This window comes from Elgaria multicarinata, chromosome 13 (assembly GCF_023053635.1).
Source record: "Elgaria multicarinata webbii isolate HBS135686 ecotype San Diego chromosome 13, rElgMul1.1.pri, whole genome shotgun sequence".
Classification (NCBI taxonomy): domain Eukaryota; kingdom Metazoa; phylum Chordata; class Lepidosauria; order Squamata; family Anguidae; genus Elgaria; species Elgaria multicarinata.
The window spans coordinates 1,591,601-1,615,249 of record NC_086183.1 but is presented as its reverse complement, the minus strand read 5'-3'; the positions used below and the strand labels follow the sequence as shown (position 1 = coordinate 1,615,249).

Here is a 23,649-nt window from a genome sequence, read left to right as displayed (position 1 = left end):
ACCTTTCTCTCACTCTCAGCCTCAGTCACCCCATCTGCATATGGGAATGATAATAATAATAACAACAACAACAACAACAACAACAACAACAACAACAACTTACATTACAGCATTCCTGTAAGGATTCCAACTAGGTTGGATTTTGATTTTGAAAATGTACAAATATTAAGTATTCAATGAGCTAAAATGGCAGAACCCAGAATTTAGTGTTTCTTTGTGCAGGGTGTTTTTGTTTTGTTTTTTGAAAGCATGAAGAATACAAGACCCTGAGAATGCAAAAAGAAAATCTTCAGGTGTTTTAACAAAAAAGTGTATGTTTGCATGCATGATTGTGCAAGGTCTGGAAACCAGAAAAGTATGGGGAGAGACTGAAGAAATGTGCAGGTTTCGAACCCACAACTCAGCAGGAAGAGCTCCAGTGCAAACCCTCCTGTGCTCTGTCATCTCTCCTGCTCATTTCAGTGGTGGAGCTTGTTCAGGAGAACCGCTGCCCTTAACAGCAGCCCCAAGTCTCTGGCCTTTGAGGCAGCCGCCTCAACCTGGCCTCATCGTAAGATCACATCTGTTCACACTTCACCCCGTCGTAATCTTCTAGATAAGAAAATCTTTACCACATCACAGCATTAACTACGAGCAGCGGCAGCGGCAGCAGCAGCAGCAGTGGGTGCTTCAAGAGTCTAGCTCCTTTAGGGAAGGGCTGCAGTTCAGCGGTTTTGCTCACTTGCGCATGCAGGAGGTCTTGGGCTCAATCTTCAGCACCTCCCACTAGGGCCGGAAAGGAAAGGAAAGGAAAGGAAAGGAAAGGAAAGGAAAGGAAAGGAAAGGAAAGGAAGCGCCCTGCTCTGACATGGCCAAAGGCAGCTCCCTTATGTTCCTGCACACAGACACAGTGGAGGCTGGTGGCTCCCATGTCAGTGGGGCAGCGAATCCACCCTGGGTTTCAGTCAGAACTCTAAAGGAGCTCTCCAAGGTGCATACACACGTTTTCACCTTGTAGCCAGGCAGGAAAAATAATCCCATTCACATTTTTAAAGGCAGAAAACACTTTTGTCCAGAAAACTTTATATTCCTCTCATTCTGAGGTTACCTCCCATTTAACGACCCTTTCAGTGTCAAAAGAAACAATACGGTAAGTCCTTTAGTAGGACTCAGTGAACTTACGAAGAGGTGATCAAGCTCTCAAGTTCATTAAAATTCTCCACCATGTTGGGCGTTAAGGAGAAAACACACAGCATAAAGCCAGAGAAAGGAGGAGGAGGAGGAGGAGGAGGGGGTGGGACCATGACAGGTGTCCCCCCCCTTTCTTTTCTTTCTTTAGAAAGACTGCTTGACATCCAGCCTGCGGAAGCTGAAAGCTCGCTGCCTTCTTTGCAACGTTGCCCTACTAAAGGACTGGTCTTATTGTGACATTTGGAATTTCCCTAAGGGGCGGAGATGGCCACTGGACACAGTGGAAGCGCTGCACCTTGGACAGCTGCTTTAGGGTTCTGACTGAAACCTGGAGCGGATTTATCACCCCACTGGCATCAGAGCCACCAGCCTCCAGTGCTGCAACTTTTGTCCAGAAAGAGAATAGATCATTCGAAATGCAGCTCTGATGCCTCAGACACAGCATCACTACTTATCCTGCAACATATCTTGCAAGTCAGAGACTTTTCAACCCCAGCCAGCATCCTGCTTTCAGTAACAAATGAGTTTCTGAACTTCACACTCACCCTTCCAGTCAGACAGAAAATACACGTCAGACTTTTCGCACTCTAAAACCAAAGTCACTGGGGTGCTCCGGGCGACAGCAAAGGCCCGGGGGGGGGGGGGCAGAGTGGTAAGACTCTTTGACCAGGTCTGCTCCCTTTGGGCTTCTCTCCGCCGCTGCAGGGGCCGTGTCCTCCAAGAAAGCTTCATCAAGCTGGTGGAGTCTTGCAACGACCCTCCCCACAGCATGGACCGCTGGCTGAGCAAGCTGGAAGCTTCCAAATGGCTGTCCCATGTCAAGGAGGCACTGAGCACTGCCTGCCTCGCGGCACAGTGCATGGAAAGGTACGTCTGCAGCCGAGAAATATGGGTGTGTGTGTCTTCCTCTGGAAAAACCACCTGGCTCAACACTGGCTCAGAAGAGCTCCAAGGAGGCGCATTATTCTGGGGAGTGGGGAGAAGCCTAGGAGCAGCCCCTTGGGAACGGGGCTGGGCCTCAGCCGCTGCACAGTGCAGCCACGTTCCTGGGCATTCTGTTGCAGGGAGGAGGCCTGCGTCCTGGTGCATGGAGCCGAAGGGACAGACACCACGCTGCTGGTGACAGCCCTCGCCCAGGTCATCCTGGACCCTGACTGCAGGACACTGGCTGGCTTCCAGGGGCTGCTGGAGAGGGAATGGATACAGGTACCTGCAGTTCCTCATTTCAAGGAGTGGAGCCAGGACTCCACTGGGAGGGTCCCCCCGCCTGCATTTCAGGACCACAGGCAAGGATCCTCAGAGGAGTAGCCCGTACCTCTGGCCAGCCCATTGGCCTCATGCATCAAGTACTGGGAGCAGAAAGCACATAGGCTAGAGCACAGGCGTGGGCAACATGTAACACGCCAGATCTTTTGGACTACAACTCCCACCACCCACCATCAGCTCTGCTACTAGGGCTGATAAGAGTTGTAAGAGAAACATCTGGAGGGCCAGACGTTGCCTATCCTGTGACCAAGGCATGCCTTTGCTGAACAACAAGGGCTGGGGGAGGAGGGGAAATGACGATTTGGTAACACCGATGTCAGTAACCAGGACAAAATGCTTTAAACCAAGGTGCCCCAACCTGGTGCCCTCCGGATGGTTTGGACAACAAATCCCACTATTCCTGGCTATTAGCCATGCTGGCTGAGGCTGACGGGAGTTGAAGCTGAAACATCTGGAAGGAACCAGAATGAAAAGGGCTGCTTTAAACAATTTTTTTTTCCAAATTTAATCTTAAATTTACTCTAAGGGTAGGCCTTTAAACCTGAACCTTGCTCTTATCCCCTGCTGTCTCATCTCAGAAATACCTTTTGGAGGCCCCTTACTGAATTTAGAATCCTTCCCCCTTTCTCAGTTTGGAATTCCTGCCCCATAACCAGTTGTCTGGGGAACATCTGTGTACAAAAGTGGTTTTGGACCATCATGGAGGCCGTGTTCTTGATTCCCATGTTCTAGAGTTTGAATTAAGCAGCTCAAATGAATTGCTCTACCTCCCAGGGTAGAGGGGGTGGTCAAACACCCTTGCCAGAAGAATGGTGACACATATAATCTGAGCTTCCCCTCTTGTTTGAGGCCCAGTATTGGGCAAAAGGTGGGATAATAATAATAATAATAATAATAATAATAATAATAATAATAATAATAATAATAATACCTGAGATGATACAAGTCCAGAAGAGTTGAATCCTCCAACCTGAATAAATGATGCCATTTGAGGTCATCTGCACTGTATTTGCACTGAGAAGGGAGAGGGAGGACTGTAAGCCATACTTGTGTGTTCCCAGCTACCCATCATTCCTTGCTTTCCACAGGCCGGTCACCCATTTTCCCTCCGCTGCGCCCACTCAGCCTATTCCCATGCCCGGCTCAAGCAGGAGGCGCCCATGTTCCTCCTCTTCCTCGACTGCACCTGGCAGCTTGGACGCCAGTTCCCCTTAGCCCTGGAATTCAGCGAGTGCCTCCTGCTGGCCCTGTTTGAGCACAGCTACGCGTCGCCCTACGGCACATTCCTCTGCAATAACGAGAAAGAAAGGTGAGGCAGGATGGGACAGTGCAAAAAGGGTGCTGGAGCTGGTCAGGGTGTCATAAATGATGACCCCTGGCCCAGGTCTCTAAAATCTTGTCCAGGGATCAGAAGCGGGACTTTCTGCTCTCAAGGGATGTGCTCTGATGCTGACCTATGGCCTGTCCAGCCTAATGGCAGAGGGAGGGGAACAGCAACGGTTACTTTTAGAAAGTCAACAACTCAGAACCAAAAAGACCCATGACAATGCAATGCAACTCTTTCACTGTTACCAGCTCTCATCACTAACCCCCTCAAAGTGGTGATGTTGAAATTAAGTCCTGGAAATGCAGGGCAAGTGCACTGAGTCAGGACATTGTCCAATGGAAGCATGAGCCCAGGAAGGGCGAGCGATGCACAGCCCCATTTTTTCCAGGAAATGTCAGACCGGCTGGGTTTACACCTTGCTGTAAGCCAAAATTCTGGAGGCTCCTGGGTTGCCATTTGTGAGCAGCTGTGCTCGCGTTGACTCCTTCCACCCACTGGAGTGGCTTAACCAGCCAGGAGTTGAAAGCTTAGCATGTTGTTCAGGCGGAGGCTCCTGGCCTGTGACTCCCAAACAAGTTAGGACCAACCCTGGTTGGGTATTCTGGCTTGGCGCAACAGACCACAGGCTCTTGTTCAGGCCAAACGCTACACTTTCAGCTCCTGGTGGGTTTAGCCGCTCCAGCTGGAGGAGGAGCCAAGCGAGAGTAAACAGGCTACATGCATGAACACAGCAGGCCAGGATCCTCCAGAACACGGCCTTATGGTCACGTACAAAAGCGGCCAAGGAGGAGCAAAATCTCCATCATTCCTTCATAGTTAGATGTATTTATTAAGATGCAACCTCAGGATGGGAGGTTCACGCCACAAAAAGAAGAAAGCAACAGTTTAAGCGCACCTTAAGGCTGCATTTGTTCACATTGTCCCGCCATGCTTGGACTTCAGCTCCTTGAGGTTTTCCTCACTCTTGAAAAGACCAGCTGTGCCCTTCTCCGGGTTACTTACAGGGCAGCCCTCTTCAACCTGAGACCTGCTAGATGTGTTGACTACAATCTCCATCGTCCTTGGGGATGGTGGGAGCCACAGTCCAGCATAACCAGAGGGCTCCTGTACGGACTCAGACCAATACCCTCCCTCCCCACCTCGCTTTTTCAGTTTCTCTTGGCCAACATCCCGCAGCTTGTGCAGCCCCCCAAATATTATTTATTACATTTCTATACCGCCCCATAGCCGAAGCTCTCTGGGCGGTTTACAAAGATTAAAACACGGAACATTAAAAACAAATATACAAAATTTTAAACAGTAAAAAGCATAAAAGCAGATTACATTCAATCCATCTATTCAGTTAAAAATTCAATGTATGCTTTTAAATGCCTGGGAGAAAAGTCTTGACCTGGCGCTGAAAAGATAACAATGTTGGTGCCAGGCAAGCCTTGTCATTTATTTATTTATGTATTTATTGCATTTTATACCGCCCAATAGCCGAAGCTCTCTGGGCGGTTCACAAAAATTAAAACCACAATAAAACAACCAACAGGTTAAAAACACAAATACAAAATACAGTATAAAAAGCACAACCAGGATAAAACCACGCAGCAAAATTGATATAAAATTAAAATACAGAGTTAAAACAGTAAAATTTAAATTTAAGTTAAAATTAAGTGTTAAAATACTGAGAGAATAAAAAAGTGTTCAGCTGGTGATGAAAAGAGTACAGTGTAGGCGCCAGGCGGACCTCTCTGGGGAGCTCATTTCACAACCGAGGTGCCACAGCGGAGAAAGCCCTCCTCCTAGTAGCCACCTGCCTCACTTCCTTTGGCAGGGGCTCACGGAGAAGGGCCCCTGTAGATGACCTTAAGGTCCGGGCAGGTACATATGGGAGGAGGCGTTCCTTCAAATAACCTGGCCCCAAACCGTTTAGGGCTTTAAATGTCAATACCAGCACTTTCAATCAGGCCTGGACCTGGAATGGCAGCCAATGAAGTTGTAAAAGGACTGGCGTAATGTGATCTCGCCGGCCAGTCCCTGTTAGTAAACGGGCTGCTCTGTTTTGTACCAGCTGAAGCTTCCGGACTGTTTTCAAAGGCAGACCCACGTACAACGCATTGCAGTAATCCAAACTAGAGGTTATCAGAGCATGGATAACTGTAGCTAGGCTATCTCTGTCCAGATAAGGGTGTAGTTGATATATCAACCTAAGCTAATAAAAGGTGCTCTTTGCCACTGAGTTCACCTGTGCCTCAAGTAACAGTTCTGGATCCAAAAGCACCCCCAAACTATGGACCAGGTCCTTTAGGGAGAGTGCAACCCCGTCCAGGACAGGAAAAACATCACCTCGCCGGACAAATGAACCACCCGCTAACAGTACCTCCGTCTTGTCTGGACTGAGTCTCAGTTTGTTAGCCCTCATCCAGTCCATTACCGTGCCCAGGCACTGGTTCACAACAGTCACTGCCTCACCTGGATTTGATGAAAAGGAAAGGTAGAGCTGGGTATCATCCGCATATTGATGACACCTCAGTCCACATCTCCGAATAACCTCCCCCAGCGGCTTCATGTATATGTTAAACAGCATAGGGGATAAGATAGAGCCCTGTGGAACCCCATGGCTTAGGAGCCACGGCACAGAGCAATAATCCCCCAGCACCACCTTCTGGAATCGGCCATCCAAGTAGGAGCTGAACCACTGCAGCGCAGTATCTCCAACTCCCAGCTCAGACAACCTATCCAGAAGGATACCATGGTCGATGGTATCGAAGGCCGCTGAGAGGTCCAGGAGAACCAACAGGGTCGCACTCCCCCTGTCTGTCTCCCGGCAGAGGTCATCCCACAGGGCGACCAAGGCAGTTTCTGTTCCAAAACCAGGCCTGAAACCCGATTGAAATGGATCTAGATAATCCATTTCATTCAAGAGTGCCTGGAGTTGTCCTGCAGCCACCCGCTCAAGCACCTTGCCCAGGAAAGGGATATTAGCCACCGGCCTGTAATTGTTAACGTCCTCCGGGTCCAGATTAGGCTTCTTCAGGAGTGGTCTAATTACTGCCTCTTTTAAAGAGGCCGGCACCACTCCCTCTCTCAAGGAGGCATTCCCTCCTGGACCCAGCCAGCGATCCCCTCCTTATTTGATGTAATGAGCCAAGAGGGGCAAGCACACAGGTGGTCGACCGGACTTGGCCAAGCACCTTGTCCACATCCTTGGGCCTCAATAACAGAAACTCATCCAATAAAGCTGAACCGGACGGCGCTCTGAACGCCTCTACTAGTGGAGCTGCATTAAGTGTGGTGTCCAATTCATGACGAATCTGAGCGACTTTATCTTCAAAGTGCCAGGGAGATCATTCCATAACTGCGGGGGGGGGGGGGCACCACTGAAAAGGCCCTCTGCCTTGTATGCTCGGTCCACACTGGGCTGCAACGTTCCATACTTCTATAAAGCTCAGAATTCATCTGAGCAGACTTTCCTTCTCGGGGGCCCTAGCTTGGCTCCAGTCCTGTTGGCACTCACCATCCGAGTTCACTATCGGAGGGAGGGTAGAGGGCATGCCTTTGTGACATTACGTGCTTGTGGCATGGGCATGATAATTGTCCCTTGGGGTCCTTCACAGGCTGCCACATCATGCCAGAGTGCAGCAACATTTCGGAGCACAGAGGCAAGTCTGATGGCACAGTAGCCCTTGCACTGGCCCTGCCCTCTGAAAAGACCGAGTCTTAAGCCCACCTGTCATTGATGCTGAATTTGCAGTTCAGTCCACAAGGAAGGAGTTCAAAGCCACGTGCTAAGGGGTGGGAATTTCATTCCAGAGGGTGGATCTCCAATGTGGTCCGGAGATGGACTTGTACTGGTAGCGGGTGTTTATGCACACAGCTCACTCTTCAGCCAAGCCAAAAGCTAGGCTGCATTTTCATTCAGCGAAGAAAATGGGATCTAAGAGCACAGTGGGGGTGGACCAGCATTGCTACAGGCAATTGGAAGTTGGAGGAAAAGGCAGGGTGGCAAAGAGGAAGGGGGCAGCCATTCCCTACCTCAGCCTCTCCACCCCCACCAATGGCAGGATAGTTCAGTGGGTGCAGCATTTGGAGTATTAGATGTTAAGTGCCTCCCCACCCCCTATCACCTCACTTTTGATATCATGGAGTTTCCTTAGAGATTGCAAAGAAGAAATGCAAGTTTGGGAAGGAGAAAAGGCCATTCAAAAAGTCTGTTCTTGCCTAACCATGAATCAGCCCCCACCCCCACCCCCACCCCACTGAGAGGGACTAAAATGCCACTGGCTCCCCCTGCAGGAGGCTCTGTAAAGTGAAGGAGAAGACTCACTCGCTCTGGCCCTGGCTGAACTGCAAGAGGCAGAAGTACCTGAATCCGCTCTACGCTCGCAACCCCTTGGCCATCTGGCCATCAGTGGAGCCCCAGAGCGTGCTACTCTGGCAAGGTATGAGACCCCTTTTACTTCCCCCCTATGCCACCACCCTAACTATGCACACCAATACGGAAACAATTCCATCCCTGTAAACTGGATGGAATTGTGATTCAGTCCAATTCCAATGTATTGAATAACTTCAGATCGCAACCACAGGAATTCTGAAGTTCTGTGCAACACTTAATACTCCACAGAATTTGAGGGTTTTCCGGGAGGGGGAGTAATGGGGAGAACAGAGGCCAGGGAGAAGTGTTCCTTCCTTGTAAGACATCTTTACGTCTGGAAACCCTTGCCTTGATTTCAGAAGCTTCAGCTGCCACAGTGCCAGCAGATTTTCAAAGTCTTCCCTGTTTAGAAATTAAACTTCCCCTCAATTTTTATGTTAGTTTCTCTTACATGCATTTAAGAGGGAAACATAAGATAAACATCTTTTGTAAGAAATGTTAGTAATTTCTCTTAGCCCGAAGGCTTCAGAGAATGTTCCATTTTGAATAATAGTCTGAATCAAGTTTTCAGATTGAGGATCCCAAATAATTCTTGGATACACTTCTCACCTTTGCAGAGTTCGACTCCATGCTCCTTCGTGCACGCAGTGGACACCCGAAACACAGCCCTGGCCTTGCCTTTTCCCAGTCCTACTTACACTCGCAGTGTTTACCTGGGTCCTCCAGGGCTCGTGGGGGTGGGATCAGCCGTGATCACCACTACTGCCTCAGACAATGCAAGGACATAGAATGGGGGGGAAAGACCCGTAGCTATTCCTTGTCTTCCTCTTTCAGCAGTTGATGGGAAGAGATGTGTATCTAACAACTATGTTTCCTGCAGGTTTATTCCTCCGCTGGGTCCGTTCATCCCACTATCTAGATGAAGCATGGGCAGAAATCCAGCAAATAGCAAAGTCCAGACAGAATGACAATGGAGGGAAGCATCAAGCGCCGACGGCAGCGCTTACAGAAGCAGAAGCCAAAACACTGGACATCTAAAGACGAGCCAAAGTTAGCCAAGGCCTCATCTCGCCCCGTCTCTCGCCAACATAGGAGTTATCAAGAACAGCAAGAATCTTGCTTGGTAGTGGTCACAAATCACATTGTGAAGTGTGTGTGTGTGTGTGTGTGTGTGTGAGAGAGAGAGAGAGAGAGAGAGAGAGAGAGAGAGTGAGTGCATGCATGAGATTGTGCAGGTCGGAGAATTTCTCACTGGGTTACAGATCTAGTCTCTAAACTGTTACAATTAAAATACATTTTGATACAAAAAGCCAGCTCTTTGTGTAGTCCAGAATTTTAGCTTTCAAACATCTAAACTACAGACATTTTAATTTTCACCGTATTGTGACTGGTTGAAAGTGTCTCATACCATTGGTCCATCAAGAACAGTATTGTCTACTCCAACAGCAGCAACTCTCTCAAGGCCTCAGGCAAAAATATCTTCCCCAACCCTCCTTGCCAAGAGGCCAGGGAATGAACCTGGGTCTTCTGCCGGCTCCCCAAGTGCTCTACCACTGAGCTTCTGCCCCTTCCACTGAGGGGCAGAAACGATCAGTCAACTTATAAGAACGTAAGATGATCCCTGGTGCTGGATTAGACCATCTAGTCCAGCACTCTGTTTGCATAGTGGCCGAGCAGCTGTTGACCAGGGACTCACAAGCAAGACCCACTTAGACACCCTGCGCTTCAACAAATACAAATTTCGCACCAAAGGCGCCCAAATTCTAATGCCGAATTCTGAGGCTCAGATACACAATGCATGTTAATGAAATCTGCACAGAAGTATTTGTCTAATAGTAATTACACAGTTAACATTACACAGTTAACAAATTCACACACAGTCCTATTGTGGTTGCAAACAAGAATGAGAATTTATTACTTCCTTCTATATTACTGTTATAAATATGCCAAACAGGGCAGGAAGCAGCCATTCTTGTGAAGAGACAAGACGCTGGCCCTCCTAGCGCTGCCCCGGAACGAAGCAGCAGCCACAGCCCACCCATCCCCCTGCTTTGGTTTGGGTCTCTCTGTTAAGCTTCGCTTAGAAGAAAGCGGGACTTCTGGCCCTGCTGGCAATGCAAAGATCGAAAAGATGGAGGATGAAGAGGAAACGAAGAGGTTCAAACTTCAAACTCAAATTCAAAGTACTGGGAGTCAAAATAATGGATGCGAACGTAGCCGTCCTCACCACCACTGCTGTAACTGAAAGCAAAGGGTGTGTGTGAGATGGTTGAAGCTTCAGGGCTCCCAAGATTCCCACCCACCCCCTGAGAAACCAGGGCGAGCGCAGTGCTGAAGCCCTCCCTTACCTCTTTCCATCTGGATGGAAAGCAACACTGTTGATGGGCCCAAAGTGGCCCTTGACTCTCCCGAATTCTTCCTCAATGCCCAAGTGAAAGTACCTAGAGCCACGAACGGAAGAGGGAGTGAGATGCCCACCGTACACAACAGAGCACAGATGAGCAAAATCACATGCTCCTTGGCACAACGGCGCTAAATAGTACCGCCCCCTCGCCTTCTGAAACTGGAACAAGACAAGACTTGCTCACCTGGCCTCAAACTTGCCAATCCTGGTGGAAGTGGTCGTCACATCCATGGCTTCCTGGCCACCGCCCAACACCACCTGCCAAAGAGGAAATGGGAATTACATACCTTTGATAAGAGGCAATGGGTCAAGCACTCCATGCAGCTGCAACACCCAAGACATGATTGTCTTGCTTGCTAGCTCAGAGAAAATAGACTCTATTCTGACGTTCCAGTGGTCATCCTACACCCAGGACAACGCAGAGAGCAAATACTCCAGGCTCTAGGTGTCTCCAGGTTCTTTGGAAATGGGCACCTCCAGCCAGGGACCTCATCTCACTCATTCACTCCACAGCCCGGCTACTTGATTTCCCAATGTGTTTTCACACCCTACTACCCTTAATCTGAACAAAGTCAAGAGGGGCTGACAACAGAAGGTAAAGCATGAAAGACAGCTACCCTACAGAAGGTACTAGCGTCTCCATCTAACACAGAAGAACATCTTTCAGGAGCCGCTGGGAGACAATGTAACTCTAGCCATGAGGAGACGCCGCAGGGGGGAGAACTAGGGAAAGGCCCCACCTCCCCCACCAACATACATGATCAAAGATGGGGGAGAGGGCTGCAGAGTTCACCGGCCGCTCTGTCCGGAATGTCTTCAGGTGATCAAGATTCGTGGAGTCGAACAGCTGCAAAGAGAGAAGTGGATTCTTAGTGCTTTCTTGGCAGAAGAGGCAGGGCGGCCTCTGCAGGAACTACGCAGTGCCACGTGGAAGGCCCCACGAGCCTGCCCTGCAGGCCTGACCACGTCAGTGCCATCAGCTCCGCACAGGAGGCTCCCGTCTCAGCTGCACAGCCACGGTGAAACCACCCCTACGGCGAGCACGGCAGGTGCTCCAGAGAGCGACAACCACAGAACAGGGCCCAGGAGCTGAGCAGGGCTTCTCCCGTCTGATGTGTAGGGTTATAACTTGCCCTAATTAGCTGTTTTAAGCACTTGTGATTTTGTTTACTGTCTTGAGCACGGGAGTAATAAATCAAATACGTCTGGCAAATTTTCTCAAGCTAGATCATTTCTTTTCTTGGCGCAGAGAAATGTTGAATTTCTTTTAGATATTTAGAATTGCCTTTCATTGGGACAGGTGTTATTGCCCGGGTGTTACCCTGCTATGGCATTTCTGCAAGGGGCCTTTCAAAAGACCCATGCCTCCTGCATGCTCACTTAGTGGCACAAGAGACCCACATGCCCCAAATGGCACCTGTGTGTCTTTCACCCTGAGCCCCCTAACCCCTTTGCCTAGCTGACACAGGCATCCCCAGCAGTGGAACCATACATTTCATTCTGCAACAGGAGCTGGAACAACTGATAAGCAACGTTAAAACATTAATGATAAATTCCCCATTGGAAAATAGAACACGCTTCTTTGAAAAGCGCAGCACCAAATAATGATGAGCTGGCTTTGCGCATGATGCCAAAGCGATCCTCATCCTCCCCAAATTCCAACCTCTTAGGTGAATACTTAAAGGGAAAAGACTGGGAAAGAAGACACTTCCTTCTGGAAAGCGGTGGGGAGAGGTGGAACACACCTTGGCAGTGTTGTCCTTGGAGGCTGTGATGAACATAGTCATGTCTCGGGACGTCTGGATGTCATTGATCTGCTTGGTGTGCTCCTTGACGTTCATCAGGACCTCCCCTGACTAAGAGACAAGAGGGAGGCGGGGGGGGGGGGGGGAAACTGAGCGCCTCCAGGCCACAGGAAAGGAAAACATGTCCCTTCAATTGCCAAGCATAACAATGATTACAATGTTAACAGAGCACATTTTGAGTGTTCAAAGCGTTTCAATACATTATCTATCTCTGTAATTCTTACAAAACACAGAAAGGGAGGAAAGGTAAGGGTATGGCCTGAAGGTATATGAGGCATATATGAGGCAGCCACCTTGCTGAAGCTAAGCAGGTTGAGGGCTAGTTAGTGCCAAGAAACTTGGGAAACTTTTGGACACTGTCTTGAGTTTCATGATGGAAGAAATGTGGAATGTACATGTAAACAATAAACGAGACAGTATTTTTGTCCCCATTTTGCAGATAGGGAGAGCTCAGCTGAGGGAACACAGGCTTGCTTAAGGCGCTGAAGTGTGGCCCAGCCCACCCTTTAAGCCGCTAAGCTCCAGCAGCTGTCATGAATGCTCCCAAGCCTAGTGCCGCCCTGTGGCAGACAAGGAAAAGCACCAATCACAGAGAAAGGGAAGGAGGAAACCTCCAGGCGCATAAGAACACCACATTTTATTAGGCCCAATGGGTTTTGAACAGAATTCTCCCTCAGCGGCTCTCTGAAATGACAACTGTCAACCTGGGATCAAAGATTATTATTATTATTATTATTATTATTATTATTATTATTATTATTATTTATTTATATAGCACCATCAATGTACATGGTGCTGTACAGAGTAAAACAGTAAATAGCAAGATAACATGGGAGAATCCAGTCTTGAAAATAGAGAGACAGCCTTTGATGTGGAAGAATTGGGTTGATAGTGGAATCTATGCTTTAGATCAGTTAATAGGATTGGATGATGAGTTTTTCCCATTTTCAGTACTGCAGCTTAGATTTCACTTTTCGTCTAAGTGCTAGGTGGCAACATATTCAATTGCAGCACCCTTGGGTGTCTATATTTGGGCCATTAGCGATGAATGCTTCAACACTTCCTATACCGTTAGAGGGATTCATTGGTTCCATACAGTAAACTAAGCCTACAATAGCTGTCTTCAGTAAATTAGACACTCAGAATGTCAGAGAGAAATGGAATAGGGAATTAGAATGGCCCTAGGCAGCCTCATCCACGGAAGGCAGCCCTAGCTTCCATACGTACTTATCGCTATAGATTTCAAACGGAGGCTGATTCAACAAAAGCTCATGTTTCGTGTAGATTGGACACCAGACAGGCTTGTTAAGGCAGGCAAGGCGTGGAGGCGGCGGCAGCTCTTATTTGGTTGGAAGTCACCATTTTCTTGAAAAATCTACATAATCCTTGCAGGCTTTTAAGAGGGCCTTAAAAACATTTATTTTTATTGTGGCCTTCTTGTGATGAGTACTGTTTTGCTGCTATTACTTAATGATTTTATTGTTAGCTTTTATCATTTTAATTGCTATTTTACTGTGTATTTATTGCTTTTAATGTTTTAAACTGTTTTTATGAATTGTTGTAAGCCGCCTTGGGAAGGCTTCTGCCCTGAAAGGCAGCCAAGAAATGTTTTTTAAAAATTAAATAAAATAATTGCAGATGTACATGCACTTTTAAACTATATTTCTATGACAGCAAAAGTGGACACTGAGAGCCCTTACAGTTGCAAAGAGACTGATATTTCAAGCTTGGAGGTAAAAACGTTCACCACCATTCAAGGGTCTGAAGATCTTATTACTCTTGCTACATTATGTTAGTCAACGGTGGTTTTAGAACTCCACAGTGGAGTTTTTACACCACCATTGAGAAATGTGTTGTCTGGCAGGAAAACGCCACCCCACGGTGGGGAGTTTCTTTGGAAAACACTCCACACTGAATATCTACACTGTGCAGAAGATAATTCCTGTACAACCGTTGTGTGGTGTATTCCTTATACATTGTTGATTTCCTTATACATGTTGCCCTTGGGTAATCTTATTCAATCTCACGGCCTCCAATATCATCTGTATGCCAATGATACACAATTATATCTCTCATCTCCAGAACTTTCTCCTGATGTTCACGATCGTATCTCAACATGTCTTTCAGATATCTCAGCTTGGCTGCTTCATCGTCGTTTGAAACTCAATATGGCAAAGACTGAATTGCTTGTTTTTCCTCCTAAACCTTCCCCTCATCTCTCATTCTCTCTTACTGTCAATAATGTTACGCTTTACTCCAGTCAAGGAAGCTCGTAGTCTTGGCTTTATATTTGATTCCTCGCTCTCCTTTATTCCTCATATTGAGGCAGTAGCTAAATCCTGTCGTTTTTTTACTGTATAATATTACCAGGATTCGATCATTTCTGTCTGTCTCTTCTGCCAAGACGCTTGTTCATGCACTGGTTATTTCTCGGTTGGACTACTGCAACCTTCTTCTCTCTGGCCTTCCTTCTTCTCACATCAGTCTGTTGGTCTCAGTCCACCACTCTGCCGCTAAGATCATCTTCTTGGCTCGCCGCTCTGATCATGTTACTCCACTTCTGAAATCTCTTCATTGGCTTCCAATTCACTTCAGAATCCAATATAAACTTCTTCTGTTGACCTTCAAAGCTTTTCATGGTCTAGCTCCTTCCTATCTCTCCTCTCTCATCTCACACTATTGCCCCGCTTGTGCTCTTCGCTCCTCTGATGCCATGTTTCTCACCTGCCCAAGGGTCTCTACTTCCCTTGCTCAGCTTCATCCATTTTCTTCTGCTGCCCCTTATGCCTGGAACGCTCTTCCAGAACATCTGAGATCCACAAGTTCAATCGCAGCTTTTAAAGCTCAGCTAAAAACTTTTCTTTTTCCTAAAGCTTTTAAAACCTGATGTTGTTTGGACTCTATACTGTTAGTTTTACCCTACCCTGTGCCTGTTTACCCTACCCTGTGCCTGTTTGCATTCTCTTCCCCTCCTTATTGCTTTACTATGATTTTATTAGAATGTAAGCCTATGCGGCAGGGTCTTGCTATTTACTGTTTTACTCTTTACAGCACCATGTACATTGATAGTGCTATATAAATAAATAAATAAATAATAAATAATAATAATAATGCGTGGAGGGGCAGGTGCCGCTCTAGGAGCACCGCCTGGATTGTGGTTTCTTGCAGCAACGGCTGATGGGATACCACTGGGAGAGGAGAGGGCACAAGAACTCTCAATCAAACGTCATGACTGATTTTACTCAACTCCATGGAAGCCCACAGTCACACAACGGTGGAGTTAGAACAAGTTGTGTGGGGAATGCCCCCCTAAAAACTCAACCATTGAGTGGAGTTTCCACACTGCGTTGACGGTTGTCTGAACTGAGCCGCTGTTTTCCTTCCCCCCACTCTATCTTTTGGTTCTGTTTTATTTGAAAATAACAATAGGGGGGGAAACTGGTATCAAAGCACTGTTAGAATGTCACCCATGAAGCTGACAGGATGGCCTTGGGAGAGCATCACTCCGCCTTTCTACCTAACTTACTGGCTCAGAGGGTTGTTATGAGCGTAAAGGAGATGAGAACTGCAAAAACACTGGGGGGTGGAGGGTGGAAAGAAGCCCACAGAAAGGAACATGAACGTGGACAGGTGGCAGAGTCAGGGTTTGCTTCTCGGCATCTGCGCAGCACCAGGAGCCGACACTAACCTTGGCGCTAAACTGGTTCAGCTCCCCGTTCTCATGCCCTGCGATGATGAATTCCCCAAGAGGGCCCCAAACAGCACTGGTGATTTTGGACTCGCTGCAGGGAATCTTCATGTACGGCTCGTTGTCCTCTGCAGACAAGGGAAAACAGGGGAACCTCAGACAAACCAACCCAGGGCAGAGGCAGGCCAGAGCCACCCATGCCAACCCAGGCCCCTTACCGATCTGGCTGGGGTCACGGAGGTCAAAGAAGCTCACAAAACACTGGTAGCCCATTTGCTTGTCTGTTGAGAACATGACGATATTCCCTCCAAAGTCAAAGCCACAGGTTCGCACAGCGGAGTTGGTGCTGACCAGAGCAAGCTGCTTCCCTACGTGGAGGGTATGACACACAGAATCAGTGCATGTGAATGTCAGGAACTGCCGGGCCCTGCGCCAGCCCTTGGGCCCAACTGCCTCAGCCCAGGCTTCTCTGGCAAGCTCTCAGGCAGAGGCAGTGAGGGAAAGAACTCTCCCGGCCCTATTGCCGGAGAGCCCCTTTGAACTCGGGTGCTGACGACTGGGGGGCCGGACCCCTTACGCATGCAAAGCCCCTGAGCTACAGCGTTTCTCTCATCTCCAAAGAACTGCTCCCAAATCTTGCAGCTCAGCCCTATGTATACACTCAGGGGTATGTTCAACTGAGTTCAAAAGGGACTGACCCTCCAGCAAGCCTCAGGTTCATATGGAATGTTCCCCAGCAGAACGGTGCATGGAAGAGGGGGAAGTTGTATAATAAGCGGTAGGAAAATGTCAAGCACAACAACTGCCCAGAGAGAGAGAGAGAGAGAGAGAGAGAGAGAGAGAGAGAGAGAGAGAGAGAGAGAGTATCAAAGCCTCCCTGCCTGCCAGTCGCATCCTACACTTTTCTATAGGGCCATAACGCTTAAGACCCAACAGAAGGGTCACAGCAGAGCCCAGAAAAACCATCTGAGCTCTTATGATACAGTATTACTATGGAAGTGAAGCAAAATCTGGCCCTGTCAACTACCTGGAGAGGACGCTGCCTGAGAGCAATATAGAAGCTTCTCCCAGCTCCTTAGAGGAAGGATGAGATATCTGTGTAACAATTACATTTTCTTAAAAGCATCACAAGAGAATCCCAAACCTCCAGGAAGGTGACTCCGCCACAATATTCTGCGTTTTTCCTCTCCCAAAGAGTCGAGGGGGGGCAGCCACCACCCTCCAAAATCCTCTGTTTTGTGGTGCAGGCTTCTATTTCCCCCTGGGTGGCACCTCCCCTCCTGCCTCGCTACTCACAGGGCCTCACTGCTCCCCACCCACCTCCCCAAAGACCTTTGTCAGGTATAGGCCTTGTACCTAGTGGTTAGATTTATTAAGAAATGCTTTGAGAATGTCAAATGTTCCCTGCAAGCACTTCCCATGGGAGTAGCTGGTTCACTCCTTTGCTTCAGCCTTGAAGCTGCTGGTTCTCTGGGAACTTCACAGTGTTTTGGAAAAGGTGGGAGACACGCTTCGAAGTGGGTTGCAACATCCTGCCCTCTTGGCATGGTTTACAGGTCAGAGGACCAGTCTGTCAAGTGACTCTGAATAGGCCTTAAAGGCTGGTGCAAAACTGAAAAAGCTCGGCTAGGTTTCCTCTCTCGACACAACGCCTGACTTCCTTCCTGCTTTGGATTCCATCTCCGCTTGGGACTTTGAAAGCACTCTGCACATGGACGCTTTGCTATTTGGACTTTGGATATCTAAGAAAAGTAGTGAGGCTTTTCATAGACTTGGACTTGCATATGCTGTGGATTCTGTGTTCGTGCCCAGACTCAGGTGGCAAGGAGTTCCCGGTCCTTAGCAGAAGGATGGGACTCCTGGGCCTGAGGCTTAATCTTTCCTGAAGTTGTGCTAACAGGGTCAGCTCAGTAGTGGTAGGCTGAGACTGACAAGTGCAAGTCAGATCTCTCTGCCCAGCTCTGGTGGCTCAGAGCAGCCTTTCCTGGGACTTCATTTTAGGAGACTGGCCACGTTCCTTTGAGGAGCCAGCGTATGCAGCGTCTGGAGAACCTCAAAGGGGTTACTGGCATACCCTATTCACCTCACCCCCCTCTGAGTGTTTGCCTTAAGGATCATTTCAGAAAAAGGAGCCTAAAGCTTCCTAACCATCGTTCAGCTTTAAGTGTGTTTCGGAGACTCTGTAACCGTTAAGCTTGTCTACCGTGTGATTTCCTCAATAAAAGAAGTCTTACTGATGTGAGTGTCTCGTGTCAGCTTGCCTGCACGTGTGAATGCCAGAGGGAACAGGCAAGAACATGACACTTTGTTCCCAAAATCTTACCTGTCTCACAGTCCCAGAGGCGGCAGCTGTTGTCTGCAGAGCCGGTCAGCACACGCCGCGTGTCCCCTGAAGGAGGCAGTCAAGGAATCCCAACATAGCTTGCAGCAGGAGATGGATGCAAGCTGTGGGATAGCTGCAAAAACTAATTCCAAAACATGGCAGCAGCGTGTCTGATCCTTCCGCTGTTGTGTGCCTGGACTGGCCCCAAACATCTGCCATATGAATGGGAGTGAGGCTGGGGGCAGGGAGAGTTTAATTGATACACATTCTTAAAAGTGCAGGTGTTCCATGGGACTATCCTTGCCATCTGCTTGTGAACATGGTTCAATTGACTTTACATCCACAGTCATGCAGATATGTGTACTCACTCCCCACCTTCTCAGTTCACCTCATTTATTTATTTATTACATTTCTATACCGCCCAATAGCTGGAGCTCTCTGGGCGGTTCACTAATTATGATTAATTAGGCAACTGGATATTAAACAAAGTGCTGGGCACCTTCCTGAGATTTTGCTGTTACTGATGGTTACTCAAAGCAGAACCCACAAAGAGGACAAACCCTACCGATTGCGCTCTCAGTGAGTGGAACTCGGAGGCGCCTGATCATCCCACGCAGGGTGGGAGGAGCAGCGGAGGTAAGCCCAGCTTCCCCTTCCTCCTCCTCCTCCTCCTCTGCATATTTCACTAGACGGGCTTTTTAGCTCGTCTAGCAAGGGTGCTTTGGAAAGGGAAGGAAGGTGGAAGAGGCTCAGGATAAGTCATACCCTGGCCTCTCCCATCTCCTCCCATCCACTGGAACGTCCCCTTTCCCCCATCTCTGAGGTTGAGTTTCCAACTTTGGGGAGGCAGCCAGTATGGTTCTCTCCACAGGGATCAGGGGACTATAGTAGGACTGCTTTCTAAATTAGTCCAAACAGCATCTGCATTAAAGTGGGTTTCAGCTACCACTTGCTGATGGCTGGAACTATCCTCTCCAGCTGCACAGTCTCCTAACATTAAAAGAGCATCTCAGCTTTATACTTGGAAAAACTTATCCCAATACACTGATTTCTCAGAGGATACAGTCAGCGTCGACACACCAGACAGCACCGGTGTGTCCATTGTATGTGCCGAGTCTCTCCCCGTTGACAGAGTACCAAACGTTAACGATCTGGGAAAAGAAGAATCAATAGATCAGGCCACACAATTCAGAAGAGGAAGACAAGAGCACAAATACCATTCTTTGGCTGATTTGGGCCCACTTACTGATTACTTAATGGTTTATAGCCAAGATAAACCAAGCTGAACTTGAGTATATAATACACTGGGGCAAATCAGAGACAAATAAGATCTCATTGAGCTCTGAGTGAACGGAAAACATTGTGAACAACCTGCTTATCTAGTTTACTAGAAACCAGAAACCCACTTTCCATTAAAGGGGCGCATGTTTTCCTTGGTGACTATGAAATTAGTATCTTTCTTTAAAAATTTAGAAAGACTTTAAAACCAGTACATTAATGTTTAGGCACACTTCCAAAACTCAAACATAACCGGCATATACACTATTCTACCAATCCACATATATCCTAGCAATTTCCCACAGGCAACAGAAAGATTTTTTTGTGAACCACCCAGTCAGCTTCGGCTATTGGCCGGTATAGAAATTAAATAAATAATAAATAAAATAACACTTAAATTCTCTGAAATGCCAGCTGAATCAAATGCTTTGTATATTTTCCTGACAGCCTTCACAGATGGGCATTTCTAGACACCCTAGAGCACGTTTCACAAACTCTAGGTCACTTCAGCCAAAGTCCCACAAGAGTTCTGATTTCTTGTAAGGAGAGGATTACCAGCAAGCAGCTGTTAATAGGTCTGGACAGGGAGCCACGTTCATTGAGATGTACAAGCCCCAGGCCACAAAGAGCTTAATAAGTCAACACCTGCATCTAAGTCAAACGTGTAGCTGCTGCTACACGGGCTGGATGACTTCTCAGTTCCCCCACCCTATTGTCAATGAAATTTAAAGATTCCAAGTACCAGTTTTCCCTGAAAGTGCACAAGCAGAACATGAAACATAACCATCGACAACTCTCACTTCTGGATCAATAAAATATGATATTGGCCAAATATGCCCAAGGCCACCCCCCTCCTTCCCCTTCCTGCCAAAATGCCAAAGTTCAGCAATCACAGAAACTTCACACTCTTGAACTAGGACAGCTATCATGAAGGCTGGAAGGGTTTGTCCTCTCCTTGCCTAAGCATTCAGATGTTGCTTACAAGGCAATTCACCGCTTTCTGTTATGTCCTTCATTAGCCCTTATCAGAAAGGGTTAGAACAGGAGATTGGTGCCAGTTATGATTGTGGCTTCTAAGAGCAAATTGTTTCTTTTAACTAGTTTAGTTTGTGACTATGCTAGAATGAATTCTGCTGATGGGGAGAGGGAGGGACAAAGGGAGAAGGCTGGGTATAAAGATATTCTAACGTGTCATAGCTGGCAGATGGCTAGTTTCCAGTTTGCTGGGAACTTAGCTTTTCTCCTACATGTGTAGCTTTCTGAATTAAGCTACCTGCCTGGACTCTGTTTCATCTCGGCTTCAGCTAAATTTCCATGACATTATAAGGAGCAACCTTCTTCACCAGCAAGAACTTCTGAAACTCTTTCAAGTACAACCACGTGTACAGTGCATTATGACACTAACTGATCATGTGGATTACAAAGTCAGGTCTTCACTTTCCTGGAAAGAAAAGGAGGCAGGTACAGAGCTTTGCAAAGGAAGCAATTCACTACAGGTGCTTCTAGCTGTAATCTATACCCATTTTCCCCCTTCAGTTCCTACTGATTTTTCTAAAGACACCAAGAATGTGCCTCTTTGGGTTGAAAGCAGAAAAGTGAAGAAAAAGACAAAGGCTCAAGGAAAACATACCGGATCTTTGGCTACTGTAAACAGGAGGTCTCCTTCCCTGTTATATTTGATCTGAGTAATTGACCTCTCGTGGCCTTGCAACAGGATAGGTTTCTGTGAAGAAATGGATTTTTAAAGATTACACATTCTTTTGTTGTTGCAGTGAACGTTAAACTGTAGATCAAGTCACTTATAGTACAAATAATTATAATCTATTTAGTTTGCAAGGATGAAGTCTGCAATTTTGCACTAGGGTTTTTGGGACAGTTAACTGTGGCGGTTGTGGGGGAAATAGATAAAAGTAATGGGGCGGAGAATTTTGAACTAGCGATTGTGATTCTGGCTGTGGATGAATGACAGAAAGAATTTGTGGAGGCAAACCAAAGTAGAATATGGACTGTAAGAGATGTGGAAGATTACGTTCCAGCTCTCTTCTTTTTTACTGTAGAGCAAGATAAAATGTGAAGACGACATCAGTTCTCTAGGGTAAGGTGATTTCACTTTTCTGTTCTCCAGACTGAAAATGAGACTGAGGTGAGACATGTTAGCTGTGTTCAGGTACATAAAAGGGTGCCACAGGGAGGATGGGCAAGAACTATTTTCCATGGCCACAGAAATTAGGACTCGAAAAAATGGGCATATGTTACAGCTACTTAGATTTCAGTTAAATATAAGGAAAAAAGTTCCTGACAGTAAGATCTTTATAACAGTAGAATAATCTACCTACAGAAGTCATGGGTTCTCCATCTGTGGAGGTTTTTAAGAGGCTGGACAGCCACCTCTCATGAATAGTTTAATTGGTTTTCCTGCACATTGCAGAGGGCTGGACTAGATTATCCAACCCCACAATTCTATTATTCCAGTTTGGCAAGCATGAAGAGGAGAAGATACTGTACTTTCAATGGTATTGCAAGCCCCCACCCTATCTCTGCAAGTCCTCGTAGAGGTAGCATGCAGAATATTGGCACTTTTTAATTCTATTGAGCAAGGGAGACAACCCAACACAGGTAGTAGGGATTTCTGGGATAGGAATCTATCTGCGTTTAGGAGTGGGGGAGAATATGAATGTATCAAATGGGTAAACTGGATTTGGAGTGTGACAGTTTCTGGAAAAGGGAACCAAACCTGGGAGTAAATGGGGAGAAAGGACAATCCAGATTTATTGAGACGGAGGGAGGGAACAGCTACACACCTCATCAGGCTTTGAATGGGTGAGAAATCTGCAGATGAGATTAACAATGCAAGTCTATGCATCTTTACTCAAAGGGACTTAGAATCATAGAATCAGAATAGCAGAGTTGGAAGGCCATCGAGTCCAACCCCCTGCTCAATGCAGGAATCCACCCTAAAGCACCCTGACAGATGGTCATCCAGCTGCCTCTTGAAGGCCTCTAGTGTGGGAGAGCCCACAACCTCCCTAGGTAACTGGTTCCATTGCCGTACTGCTCTAACAGTCAGGAAGTTTTTCCTGATGTCCAGCTGGAATCTGGCTTCCTTTAACTTGAGCCCGTTATTCCGTGTCCTGCACTCTGGGAGGATCGAGAAGAGATCCTGGCCCTCCTCTGTGTGACAACCTTTTAAGTATTTGAAGAGTGCTCTCATGTCTCCCCTCCATCTTCTCTCCTCCAGGCTAAACATGCCCAGTTCTTCCAGTCTCTCCTCAGAGGGCTTCGTTTCCAGACCCCTTACTTACTCCCAAGGAAACGTGATTAGGCTTGCAGCCTGAATGCTAGGAGCTTTTATGACTATTTTATATCTTCTGCGCTTCACATTTACTATGATATGGATCATCCTGTCTCACAGTTTTGTGACATTTTGATTCGTCCTAATAAAGGAATGATGACTATTATGGGTTCAAAACTTTTTTAGCCACCCAAAGCATTTTCGAAGGTAATGTTGCACAGCAGCCAGAGGGATCCTATATGAAGTCATTTAATCCCAACTGCTTGTAATATACGTGCGTGTGGTCGATAGACATACACGTACATCTATTTCACGCGGATACATAAACACGTACATGCGTAGACGTGCAAACGAACAGCTAGATAGAAACAAGACATTCATTAAGAGACGAGGAGGAGGAGGGAACGAGGAACTCACCATGGCTGCGGCAGGGAAAAGGCCGACAGCAGCAACAGCAGCACGAGCCAAAGAAGGGGAGGATTCACTTCCGGGATCCGACCGGAAGGAAGCGAGGTGCTCATAGAGATAGGTATGGGGAGAGCGACTCCGAGGGGTTCACTTCCGGCTCGCATGCGGGGCAGGGGGGGTCGCACTACGAGAGAAGATGGGAAAACCCAAGCCGAGGGGGCACCATCCGGCCGGAGCGCCCTGTAGAATAGGAAGCCGGCACTAGCCCTGATACTCTGAGGGGTGCTGGGTTTTGCCTACAACTCCCATCAGCCCCTTAGCCAGCATA

General features: G+C 47.5%; 2 protein-coding genes across 3 annotated transcripts in view; one reads left to right on the top strand and one right to left on the bottom strand.

The window, feature by feature from the left end:
- Positions 1-9,448, top strand: part of LOC134408459 (myotubularin-related protein 9-like) — a 38,734-nt gene extending 29,286 nt beyond the window's left edge. For both annotated transcript variants that reach the window (XM_063140754.1, XM_063140753.1), the window contains 5 exons: positions 1,876-2,037; positions 2,235-2,376; positions 3,525-3,745; positions 8,045-8,190; positions 9,004-9,448. In XM_063140754.1, coding sequence (XP_062996824.1) covers positions 1,876-2,037; positions 2,235-2,376; positions 3,525-3,745; positions 8,045-8,190; positions 9,004-9,161 — 829 coding nt within the window. In that variant the 3' untranslated portion in view covers positions 9,162-9,448. The remainder of the gene's footprint in view (positions 1-1,875; positions 2,038-2,234; positions 2,377-3,524; positions 3,746-8,044; positions 8,191-9,003) is intronic.
- Positions 9,449-10,008: 560 nt separating this feature from the next.
- On the bottom strand, positions 10,009-23,466 carry EIF3I (eukaryotic translation initiation factor 3 subunit I). The gene is made up of 11 exons (XM_063140087.1): positions 23,331-23,466; positions 21,252-21,344; positions 19,407-19,494; positions 18,344-18,409; positions 16,239-16,388; positions 16,021-16,148; positions 12,273-12,383; positions 11,285-11,374; positions 10,712-10,785; positions 10,472-10,564; positions 10,009-10,364 (listed from the first exon to the last, which is right to left on the bottom strand). The coding sequence occupies exons 1-11, from the start codon at positions 23,331-23,333 to the stop codon at positions 10,283-10,285; spliced, it is 978 nt and encodes a 325-aa protein (XP_062996157.1). The 5' UTR covers positions 23,334-23,466; the 3' UTR covers positions 10,009-10,282.
- Positions 23,467-23,649: the final 183 nt, after the last annotated feature.

What these genes read in the sequence shown, in the direction of transcription:
- EIF3I (XM_063140087.1), bottom strand. An exon ending in CCAAGGACAACACTGCCAAG is followed by an intron (nt 11,375 to 12,272) that starts GTGTGTTCCACC and finishes CTCTCTTTGCAG; the next exon opens with CTGTTCGACTCCACGAATCT. An exon ending in TTCCATCCAGATGGAAAGAG is followed by an intron (nt 10,365 to 10,471) that starts GTAAGGGAGGGC and finishes CTTTGCTTTCAG; the next exon opens with TTACAGCAGTGGTGGTGAGG.